Below are 12,551 nucleotides of genomic sequence, written 5' to 3' on the forward strand. Positions count from 1 at the left end.
GCATCGCCCGCACTGACGACATGCTGGTCAGCAGCGAGCACACCCACATCGACAGATTGAAGGTGGCGTGGTGTGTTTTCGGCAATTCGTGCGACGTCCCTGTCCCGGTTCAATTTTCTGTGTTGACAATTTTTCGCTCTTGAACAGTATCTTCTTCTGATGTGTGAGTGTACGTTTGTGCTTTTCCTGTTTCAAAAACCTATGCTTTTGTCCTGCGGTTCGATCTTTAGCGTGTACGAGAAACTATTGTACACGAGGCAAGCGTAGCATTGTGTTGCTTGGCAACGGATCCAGCTATGGGCTATGGCTGCTGGGTGAAGGTTCATTTTCTTACAATTTCATTCCACCATGGCATTGTGCTTTTGAGCTCTCTTGTACAGCTCTGAGCAAGTCACATTCGGTCGACTAGCCAGTAAGTCGTCTGGCTGGTAGGAAGTTCCAACCGGGAACCAGGAATATGACATGAAGCAACGTTTGTGGACTGCAAAACCGGCTCCCTGCCAAAACGGAACAAACTTTGCCTATTTATTCCGTACACCCACTCAAACAGACGCCTCTATTGTGTGGAACGCGCTGAAACAATGTCACACTTGAACCAGATCGGTAGCGTTCTCCCGCCGCTGGTCTGGAACAAAACTGTTCCAGACACACCAACCGGCATCTCGAAAATAGAAGAAAGGTCAACAGAACAAACAAAAAATGTGTACCGTATCCGATACGACACTGGCACGGGGCTCGGGGCATGGGGCGTACATAGTGAAACCTCTGAAGTAAAGAAGGAAAAAGACCATTCTCTGAAATGGGGCGGAATGATTGCAAATATGTACCGAGCGGATTTGCTGACAAATCGCCGTCGGTGTCACTGACTCCATCGCTGGCTTGGGTGGTACTTCCGTTTTCAGCATTCCTGGGAATTATTCTTTATTCTCTTTGGAGCTTGCACGGTTCGTGGTATGCTGTTTGATATTCTTTTATAGAGATTTATTTGGAATTTGCATCAAACTTTCCCCCATACCGTCTACAATTTTCAGAATAGTGTTCTCTGCATGGCTGCTTACGGAGAATTGTGTTTCTGTTGAAATTGCTACATAAAAATACTATCAACACTATAGGCTAGAGAGAGGGAGAGAGAAAAAGAGAAAAAAAGAGAGCATGGAGTTATGAACTTTTAACAGTGTTCATATTACATTGGATTAAATGCTTTAAAATGGATTAAAAATACTGATATACTAAATATAAGATAAACTTATCAAACAAATTATGGTGGAACAAATGTTTGATGTTCAATTTTGTGTATTTGGTTATACTTTAGGTGAACCACCAGGCGGCTCCATCATCTAGTCTGAACGGACATACAAATGTCCAATGAAGCATTTTCTGGCTATCACTTTCAAATTTTATTTAAAATGCTTACCACTGCTTTTTCTTTTTATCATTTGAAGCTGTTTTCTTACTACCGTAGCATTAGTAACCTTTGCTGATCTTTCCAAATGACGTTCAAACCAGTTGAATGAGGTGCTTGAATAGCTTTACATTTTGACATTTTACCATATATATTTACCTATTTGTGCAACTGCGTGTACGTTCTTGAACGGAATTTCCATTTATTCAGTTTCTAGTGCATCTGTATCTGTAAATTGCAATTACATGACCTATCAACATGAAATGCAATTAAATGAAACACAAATATTCAAAGCAAATCCATTAAACATTTCCACTTTAAAAATACCGAATCAATGTATAACATAGATGAAACCGTACATAACTAATGTTAACTTTTCTTTAACATTTGCATAAGCTCATTCTTCTCTACAGTTTGGTGAAAATAAATATTTATACATTTATACATAATCCGCTCTGCAAAAACAACGCCACCGAATGCACCAAACTTATCGGTGTGAAAGTTTCCAATTTAACCAAGCACCCGCCCTCTCGTAATGCTCGAGGTGCAACTAAGTGGCATTGGTTGGAAAATTAGTACCACCCACAGGCGCCCAAATGGGAAAGTTTTCGCGATCCCGCTTGAGACACTGAGAGCATATGCCTTAGGCAGAACTAACGGTGTCGGTGTGAGACGAAAGTTTATGTCTACCGCCCTCTGTGTCTATTAAACAATGCTGCGGTGTTGCAGCACGTACTGCAAACATATATTTTTCGTATCACACCCCTTCAGGAACTGGCCCACGCGAGTGAGTGAAGATTTACACTGCCATTTCGGTGTGCTGTTTCGTTTCACATTTCTTGGCAAATTTAATTTTCTTCACTTTTCTTGCACGACGCAGCATGTCCTTTGGTGTTCATGCCACGCCAAGTAATCGGGTGGGTCAGATGGCATAGTTGGAAGGGCAATTTACGAATTCGCCATGCTACCCGTCACACAAAAAGGTCGACAAAGTACTGCACAATCACCCTTAAAGGTTACCGGTGGTTGGAGCTCCAAGTCTCTGGGACGGAACGCAGCTTGTACTACGGCGTGTAAGACGCCCGTAACCGTTTACCCGATGATGAACCATCAACCATCGGTCACCAGAAGGCTGGAAACGAGCTGGACGGCTAGCCGACGGTGCGATTGCTCGTTTATTGTATGTTTTTTTACTCACTTCGTGTCAGAGTTAGACCATGTCGTTATGCGGTCTGCCTCTTGCTTGCTTCCTAGAGGTTAGTTTGAAGCACGTTCTGGGGCTGAAAATGCATGGCAACAGAATAACACTTAAATAGATCAATATTGAGCATCGTTCGGACGAGGAAAGTTTTACATTCCATTGAAGCTTAAGCTTTTGATTACACTACTTAAGCTATTGTGTATAGAAATAATATCATAACTCCCTTGCACTCTCGCAGCTCTCCTCGTATTCATGCGACGTCGTGATTGCCTTCGTTATCCGACCTCCTGCTAATGAAAAATAGCCTTACTTTGTCCGTAAAAAAGACGCCCATTTCATATTCGTTGCCCACCTGCGGTGAGTCAGGATAGGCGACTTTGAGAGGAAAAGAAAAGACAAAACGGACACTCCAGGAAGTTGGATTCTTCCGCCGGAAATTTTCACAGTTTTCTAGCTGTCAATCCAGCGAGGAAGAGAAAAAAACCATTTCGACCGCATACCGTCGAAAGATGAATCTAATTATAATACCATACCCTAAATCAACGCACAAAACGCGAGCCCAGGGCGCAGAGTCTGCGAAGGGTATCATTTCATATAAAAAATAATGTACATACACACACACCCAAATGTGATGACCATTTCCAACCGGGTCTCAAACAAAGCAAGGAACAAAAAAAACTGCTTGATATCCTCTGTCACGATGGATTATTCCAGCCATGCGTACCGGTTGAAGAGGAGAAACCCGAATCTTGGTATGAGAAAAAAAATATGACATTTACTTCTAAGCACCGTTTAGGGGGTGCTGTTTTTTTGTCTCACTTGACCTGCACCCAGTGCTACCTCGATCAGACCGAAACCGACCCAATCGAGACAGGACGGTTCTGGAAGCGAGAAAAACTGCGCTGAACCGAAAGGAACCGGGGAAAATTTAATTACCTGCCGTTTTGAAAACAGCGAGACATGTGTCATGAAGCCGGAAAACGATGAGTCGACGACCGGAAGGACGATTTGATATCGAGTTTTTTGCTCATGTTCTTCTTTTTCTGACCTATAAATATTCATACAGGGTTTGTAAAGGAATACCTACCATCCTTGCATACACTCCCGATGTGCATGGGCTTTACGATGAAGGTGCTAATAAATTCGAAATGCCACGGCGCATCACGCGGCAGGATATGATGAAAGGGCACATTTGGCAAGTATGTTCGCACCGGCATATGAACGATGCGCCCGTAAGTTTTTTCGCCAACTCACGCGGTCGTTCTTCGCGCGAAACTCTATTAAACGGAGACACGTGGCCGTGCGCTTCTATTTACAATAAATTTCTCCCCCACTGGAAAAGGACGAACGCACGCGGGGTCCTTGTTTACGACTTCAATTATGTGCAGCGCAAGTGCGCCCGGTCCACGAGGATGCCACCACCCATTGGCCCGGGGTGGAATTTGGACGAGATTAACGGAACGCTAACCACCGCGGAAAGTTAACGAGAATATTGTCGCTATTAAACGCAGTTTCGCAGCTTCTCGGATGCTGCGCGTTTGCGTGTGGCTATTTATTGTTGTTCGCGGAACGCGCTAGTGAAACGGACCCTGAGCACCCTGGAAGAATGTGTAACTTATCAGGAAGTTTTCTCAAGGCACAATTTGGCGCGGTTTGTCTCGCTTGTCCGGAAGTCGGATAACTCAATAAACTCTCAAACAAACGATATAAACACACACCCGCAGCAGTAGAAATAAGGCTAAATTAGGCTCAACCAACCCTCGGTGTTGATTCGGTTCGGTTCCTTTGCGGCCAGGAGATACGGTGATAAAAAAAAACACCCACACAAATTACATCATCACGCCCGACTGCTACACTCAGTGGACGACACTCTCGTCTAATCATTCTAATTAAATGCTGCTCAAACTTTGGTCATCCGTGTGCCGTTGGGCTTCGCCTGCCAGTGCGACTGTAATAAGCTAATGTCACCCGATTGTCTGCCCCGTAACCACATTCACGTTTGTTTGCCAGACGGAAACGCAGCCATACCAGGCCAGTACGTGCCCCCGGAACCTCCCTATTCCGTTTGGCATTTGAATCTGGCTTGTAAAAATGGGGTCCGTTGCAAACTTTTTACCCCAAAACCGACTGGCTGAGGAAGCGCTGTTCGCACCGATGTCACCGTATTCCTGTAGCGTGGCCAATTCGCCAACGTAAGACACCCGTGGTAGCCAGACGGCAGGCTGTCTGGTTTGGGGAAACTTTTCGTCGTTCAAATCACCCGATTCTTTCACCCACCTTTCGAACAAACACTACCACGGGTCGTAAGGACGATTCCGCAACGACAAGTCCCTGGCTAGTCAGGACACTGGCGCTTGTCGATGTCAAAAAGAGCACATTCGTAGTAGGATGTCCCCCCGGCCAAAACAACGGAGCTGCAAGCTGTCTTGCGTTCGTTTCAAATCTATCAACCAGCCGGGTTTTCGAGGGTCGCCTCCAAAACCGCGTGTCGCTCCCGAAGCCGTGAAGTGGCAAGACGGCGCTGTATGTTTTTCTTTTCCATCGCATCGGGGCGCCAGCTACCGTCGAGAAGGGGTAACGAGATTACTCGCCGTCTTTCTGTTCGGGGTAATGGAGAGGAAGTTTTATCCCTAATTGGATTTCTTATTCAATGTGCGGAGCACCGTACGGAACCGGAAACTGCAAAACAGGAGTCTCCGGCGTGAGCGAAAATGCGGTTGCGTTCCCAGGGGGAGGAAAAACCCGCCCTTGTGGACACTGCGTCGCTATTTGGGTGGAAAGTGCGGGATGCCTTTAACTAGATTCGAGTGTGTAGCGTGTCTTTGGTTCTTCTCTATGCCCGAACATCAGCGGCTGCTCACTCCCTCAATAAGGGTGCTATTAAAGCACGCTATGGTAAGTACCCGGCGTGCCTTTGATGAACCCCGTCAGAGTGCATTGCCCTTTTAGTGAAAGGACCTCCTAGTGTGATCCAGAAGTGGTGGAGGTCGGTTGGTGCCAAAGTAAATAAAACTTCCTATCAACTCCGGCAAGCTTTTCTAAAGAGCCTTCGTTTTGGGGAGCCCACCGAAACTTTGTCCTTTTTTTAGCGGAGGGTCCAGGACAATAACAACTCGCCTACGCAAGTGGAGTAGGGCATTGCAAGGAGTACGGAACAGCGCTTTAAAACTCCTTAACCCACTTCCGGTGGTCTCCATGAGAGGGAGTGCCGCATATCAATCTCGCCGGTATCCCCTGGATTAGGCACCGGACCTAGTGCTAGAGCGGTCCAGCAAGTCTGTGTTGCGGAGTTTTCGGTATCCTGCCTGGGTCTTCATTAGTCCGCCAGGATGCTTCGATTTCCAGTCACGTTCTTCGAGCTGGCTCTAAACGCTCTGCAGAGGGACTGTTCCTCTGGAGAACCTCAATTTCCGCGTGGAACCTGGCCTCAGCGTGGTGACACTTTCGCTGCAAGTACATCTGCTTCCTCGACGGTGACGTGCAGCATGAAGCTGCCCAGTTCACCCTGCGAAAGCCAAGGCCGCTTCAAAGCTTGGGATGGAATAAATGAATATAAATGACAATTTTACTGCCACCCATCAGGTACCTGGCGGGTGGTTCGAAGTAAATGCGCAAAACAAAAAAATCCATAAATCAGAATCATTCACCGTTGTCCCGCTGTCCGTGTTCTACGGGTTGGCAGCAACCATAAACGTAAATCCTTCGCAAGCCCATTGAATCGGCCGTGTGGGGCCGATGATGCAGGCCCTTTTGCTGTGACGGACATTCCAAGCCTGACCCGTGGGTGATTCAGAATTTGCTTGAGTCATTGTTCGTTTATTAAAAATTCTGCCACCGTTGTCGTTCGGCCCCGTGACGCAAGAAGCCCACGATGGGCCCTGCTTTTTGTGTCGTTTTTTTTATCGATGCGTGATTTTACACACCACCAACGACCGGGCGTGATTAGAAATTGCTCGCCCTTTATCACTGGGACAGCATTCTTGAGATGTTTTCTGCGTGTCAGCTTGCGGATCAGAAGATTCTCTTTTTCTCCCCAACCTCAGCGGGGAATCGAAATCGGGCGGGTGTGTCCGATGTTCCGACGTTGCGAAGTTGGAACTTCCAAAACCAATCCGGAAGAAATGTAATTAAGACAATGGCTTTTTCACCCCGGTTCCGATGCGCATCGTTCGGGCGTTGTGGCACGTCTTCGTCGTGTAAATCTGGACAGCGTTTCGGGAAGTTCACGCCGGCTGCTGCCCATCAGCTTGCCACAGTTGTTGGGGCCGATAATGAAATAATTTTAGCAACAAAACTTCGTCGGCAATCCCCCCAGACATTTGGTAAAACTAAATTCGCTAGATTGAGCTCCGTGGTGCGAAAGAGCACGAAGAAGCCAGAGGGTGCCAAAGGAGATAGGTTCTAGTTCCTCGGTCTTGCAAGAGCACACTTTTCGGCGACGAATTGGTTCGTATCAGTTGGAGTGACATGCGTGACTATTGCCACATTTATTGGTCAGCTGGGAAGTGACCGATACTTTCGGCAATATCGCATGTTCATGTGTGGCACCAGATGGGACCGCAAGCGTGACCCAAGCGTCTTCTGCCATGAACGATGACATCCAAAGGCTTGCGGGGATGAAGATAAAGTTATATTAAGCAACGGAGAGCCATTTTTGTGGAAGCGGCACGCTAAGGCACGATGGTCTGCCTAAGGCACATTCACGCATTTTAAGAGAACTTTACGTAACATGGCCCTTGAATAACACGCTAGTCTTTTACGTTTCAAAAAGCTTTTAACATAACTTCTTCCCAACTTGCGTTACAAAGAAAATGACGAGGAAAAACATTACGTTGCGAATTGTCCGCATATTTCCCTTGAGCCATGAATGGTAGCAAAATATGAATGAACTGAGTGAAACATGATGATTCCTTTATTTAGAAAAATTGTGCAATTTGGGTAAAGTAGCGCCACTTTTTAGTATTGACGGTTTTTATGGAAACAATTTCTTTTAACGCAGTTTGGAGAAAAGCTATATGATAGCCTCTATACTACAAAAAAGTCATCTGTGCGCTCAAAACCTTTTACTTATTAGTGTTCAGTTCATTTTATGTTTTGCATAATTGTCATCATTGCATGTAAATCTCAAAAATGATTAAAAATGCTGTTTGTTGTTTATTAATAGCTTTCAATCAATCTTCTTCCGAACTACTTACATACTAACAACTCCCTGATCACTGATCCCGTTTGTTGGCATTTGACGATTCAATCTCAATGCAAAGTGTTCAACAGTGCCGTTAAAATCTCAAAGTTTGATATGATTTAATCAGATGCAGACGATAATTTAACACTTCCTCTCGCTACAATCTGATCGTTTGCTGTGGTCCACTGGCTTGATTCTGTACAAGAGTATGCCGTAGTGCGTTAAACTAGCTTACATGCTACCATCACCAGTGCCTTGCTGTTGGCCCCAAATGTTTAACGATTCTACACCCTATACCTCCATTCCATCGTTCGACTTTTTACCACTCTTCTGAAGCGTCTTTTCGGCATCCAATTTGGGCGTTTCGGTTCGCGTGTGCCAAACCAGCACATCCTTGCACTGGTTGGCCAGGGGTTGCATGTCGAGAGCGATCGTCAAATGGCGCAGAATTTCGCTCTCCTGATAGCCTCGTTCGACCTCATAGCTGAACTGTGCTTGCGGATTATCGAGCAGCAGATCGGAGCTGATCGCAAATCCTGCCATGTCCAACGGAAACGGTCGTTCTGGTTTCCACGCGCTGTTGAAACCCATCACCAGCCCGTCTCTGTTTAATACCGGTTTTTCTACCATTAGACCTCCAACCAGACCAACTGGCCAAACACCCACCTGAAAAAAAACAACCACAAACAATTATTTGATGCACATCTCATCCACTCTGCCATCCTTACCTTGTTTCGTTCAATCTTTGAGATTTCCTCGAACAGTTCCACACTGTACGTGTTATCGTCGTCCATGAAGTACACTACGGATTGGGAGGATGGTGCTTCTTCGTTGGCACTGTGAACGCGTTTCAACCGCTCCCGAATCCATTTCAGTGCGGTATTACGCTGCTCAACTCCGCGTGGCTTTAGCCAGTTTGGATCCTTGCCCTGTAGTTTGAAATTTGTCGGCGTTTTGGCAAACAATTGCACACTGCGACCCTGAAGACCGCTTCGCTTTAACAGGTTCGTTACGAGAACGGAACTTTGTGCAGCGTCCTCCACTATTACCCAGAATATATTTGGCACCAAGCGAATGACATGAGAGAGTCTGAAACGATAAAGAAAGCGCGATTTTAAACTTAATATTCTATCATAATTACACGAATCATTCATCTCTTGATGTCGTACCGTGTTAGTTCAGCTTTCTGTACGGGCCTGGCATAGGTCGGAGTCACCGCGAAGATCGTTGGACCCTTTTGATTGGGTAGAAAGGCATCACGGCCTTGATCTGCTGCCCACGGTTCACCACCGAATTCCGACCTTGTCTGGTCGTTCTCACACTCGCGCGTGGAGCTTAGCGAGTAGAAAAAGAGGAATCCGATGGTGACGGCAAAGATAATCACGTGCTTCAGTCGAAGCCGAATTTCTTGATTCATGATGGATGCGCTGAAGATGAAAACTTGGCACTGCCGGTATGATGATGCTAACAATCTACTATGCTACGCACTAGGACGGATGCTGGAGGGGGAGTCACTCCATTGAAATAGCTGCCACGTTAGGAACTGTTCATTGCCTCAGTCACCACAGGACCTAAACACTATCTGCCGATTGGAACTGCTGTGGCCATACAAAAGCCGGTCGATTATCGCTCATGCTTAACCAAATTAGGTTCGTTTAGCTCGATTAGCATTAGTTTTTTTACATGTTTACTTCGCCTCTTTCTGTTTGTGTTTTTTCTGGCTCCATAGCTTGACAGTTGTCAAATTTGTTGATACAGTCGCATTTGACAGTCATCGAGTGGTATAAAAGGGCTGTGCGCTATTCGGCAAAGAAAAGAAAAGCAATTCAGTTAATTTAAGACGTGTAAACATGTTCGGTATATTTTACAGATTTCCGTACGCTGTTCGCTTGATTTTCCAGGTTTGTTTAGAATTGTGATGCTTTGCTATTGTGCTTTTTGCTACCGATGCCATAGCCATGCAGTAAACCCGTTCTGAAAGTTACCTTTGTCCTATGATGCTTTTCTACCCATAATGGGAGATAAAATCAGAACGAAGGATGTACGCCTTTAGCTGTGTTCCTGCTGTAACAAACGTCCTGCTCTCCGTTCTCGGCGGTAGCTCAATCAAAACATCTGCTTCGATAGTGCTTTTCAAGCGGCTACTGATTTGAGCGCCTGTGATATTTGCAAGTAATTTTCCATCCCGTGATGTGATTGACGCTCTAGCATACTCTGGCCTAGGATCTAAAACGTATTTGGCATCCAAGAGCTTTAAAAATATAAAAAAAACGATATCAATTAGCTGGGTTGATGTTCCACCGTCGGTCGTCATTATTACCTCAACTGTGATAGCCGGTAGGGTAATCTTGGCTTCCTGCGGCGCTGCATCGTTTATTGCGGCAAGGTATTGCCGTAATGCTGGTAGCGCAAACAGATGAAACGTTACAAATGCTGAAACCGGGTTGCCCGGCAGGCCAAAAAATTTAGTTATTTTACTGCTCGCGTACGTGCATGGTTTGCCCGGTTTCATATTGACTCGACCGAACACTAGCTCATACTGCAGCTCTTTCAGTACGGGTTTAACGAAATCCTTATCCCCCATCGAAACGCCACCCGAGCATATGATTACATGTACTGTATCGGTGAGTGACTCAATTTCTGTTTTCAGCGACTCGAAACTAGAAAAAAAACAGGAATACAGTAGAATAACATCGTCTTAACAAATTACAAACACACCATCGTGATAATTAGCTAATGCTGGCTCTGTTCGACTTTGTTTACTTCTAGATTGTGGAATTGGAACTTACTCATCCTTGACGACTCGCTGCTGAATTTCACACTGATCATCGCTGAAGCCAAATTGACGCAGCAATGCAACAAGCATGGTGGTGTTGGAATCATAAATCTTGCCCTCCTGCGGACCACCGTCACTCGCAATACTTGCATCGTACGGATGAAGCAGCTCATCGCCCGTTGAAAGAATGGCCACCTTCAACTTCACTATCGACACCTTTTCACCAATTGCAGCCAACAGCGCACGTTGACACGCATCGAGTGGGAATCGGTACTGGAAGACCTCCTCCGATATCCGCAGATCACTACCGATTGGTCGAATATCGAGCAAAGGTGTCGGATCGGATAAAATTTCAACGATATGTTCGTAATTATCCTTCCCTGCCAGCCGGGTAATCAGAAGTGTGTCTTCAATCTGAATGACTGCATCGGCATGCGCGGGTACAGGCGCTCCAGTGTTGATTTTGAAACACTTATCATTCGCAAAGCTGGTCTGTACGATGCTATCTCCGGCCGAGACATATCCAATCACCCTCTTCTTACCCTTTCCACCGTCTGACTTCACGGCATACCCGTCCTTGATAGAGGCCCGAAATGGAGGAATGTTTACGCGGCTAAATTGCTTCTTCGTGGATTGCGAATTGGGCAGACTTGCCAAGATCAGCTGCAGCGCTTCATGTACACCGATCATTGGAAAAGGTGAGTTACGATCGTCGCCTCCTTTCCCGGTGGCATGGGGACACACGTGGGGGATTTCTTGTGTCGTCGCTTGCCCCTCGTCGGTCGAAGATCCGTGCACTTTTCGATGAGTCTCACGTACGCATTCTATTTCGTTCTCATTCAACAGGTTCAGCACGTGAGGCAGAACATCTACAATCGACTGGAAGCACTCGCTGACCGCCTTTTTGCTGCCCGGAAAATTCACGATCAACGTTCTGTTACGTACACCGCACACAGCTCGCGAAAGCACAGCGAATTTGGTCTTTTCCAAGCTGCACAACGTCATGGCCAGTGTGAGCTGCGGAGCTTCTTTCGTCAAGACTGCCCGTGTGGCCTCCGGAGTAACATCGCGCAGAGCGAATCCTGTACCACCGGTGGTGAAAACTGCACGTACTTTCAACACATCGCACGCGTAGATGAGGGATTGCTGCAAAGAGAAACCGTTTTAGCATTAATTGAGCAAGGGCAGGACACACACACACACAGAGTGTATACGTACTTTAATTTGATCTTCCTCGTCTGGAATCAACAGATAGTTGACTGTATTCGATTTAAACGATTGCTTAATCAGCTCCACCAAATGTGGTCCGCTAGAATCCGTTGCGTTACCGGTCGCACATGAATCGCTGACTGTAAATAATCAATGCGACATTGTTGCATAAATATCATGAGACATAATTCATAATCACTTCGCTGCTGTGCTGTAAAATGATCGCTATTGGCTTATCTATAGATTCATCATCTGTTCGTTGATTGGAGCGAGCACATGATGGTTGAAGAGAAACAAACATTGCACAAACGTTCGAGCTCAAAATTAACACTCACTTGTTATAACCGAATACATTCTGCTGACTGGACGTTTAATCAAAGGCACAACGAGTTTAAATGTACAATAATTACAAGCGTACTTAACCGTTTGATCACTTTGAATGGGCGCTTTTTTCTGCAATGTAAATTGTCCGGCGAAGATATTGTGGTTTTGCCGGTTGTGAAATCATTCCTCGCTAGACTGTCAACAAAGTCACAAACGTTTATATCATGCGATTGGAAGCTTTTAAGTAAAAGCGCGCGAAATTGCGAATCGAACAACGTGTGCGGCCGATAGATGCACTAAATCCATTTTAATTTAACTAAAAAAAATAAGCCCGTCTAAAAGAAGCGTGTGTTATCCCCGTTTGATTGTTCAAGAAGCAATAAATCAAACAATATAACGCCAAAATACGCTATAGGGTTAGAACAGTGCGAAATTGTATAAATACAGAGATATTTAA

The 12,551-nt window shown here is 45.7% G+C and overlaps 2 protein-coding genes across 2 annotated transcripts; both read right to left on the reverse strand.

Moving 5' to 3' along the window:
* Positions 1-7,750: 7,750 nt before the first annotated feature.
* Positions 7,751-9,202, reverse strand: LOC128731424 (galactosylgalactosylxylosylprotein 3-beta-glucuronosyltransferase I). Its single transcript, XM_053824545.1, has 3 exons — positions 8,955-9,202; positions 8,514-8,874; positions 7,751-8,451 (listed from the first exon to the last, which is right to left on the reverse strand). The coding sequence occupies exons 1-3, from the start codon at positions 9,200-9,202 to the stop codon at positions 8,077-8,079; spliced, it is 984 nt and encodes a 327-aa protein (XP_053680520.1). The 3' UTR covers positions 7,751-8,076.
* Positions 9,203-9,790: 588 nt separating this feature from the next.
* Positions 9,791-12,124, reverse strand: LOC128730045 (molybdenum cofactor synthesis protein cinnamon). Its single transcript, XM_053823134.1, has 5 exons — positions 12,106-12,124; positions 11,780-11,910; positions 10,575-11,707; positions 10,106-10,445; positions 9,791-10,036 (listed from the first exon to the last, which is right to left on the reverse strand). The coding sequence occupies exons 1-5, from the start codon at positions 12,122-12,124 to the stop codon at positions 9,791-9,793; spliced, it is 1,869 nt and encodes a 622-aa protein (XP_053679109.1).
* Between the last annotated feature and the right edge of the window lie 427 nt (positions 12,125-12,551).

Source organism: Anopheles nili, chromosome 2, assembly GCF_943737925.1.
Source record: "Anopheles nili chromosome 2, idAnoNiliSN_F5_01, whole genome shotgun sequence".
Taxonomy (NCBI): domain Eukaryota; kingdom Metazoa; phylum Arthropoda; class Insecta; order Diptera; family Culicidae; genus Anopheles; species Anopheles nili.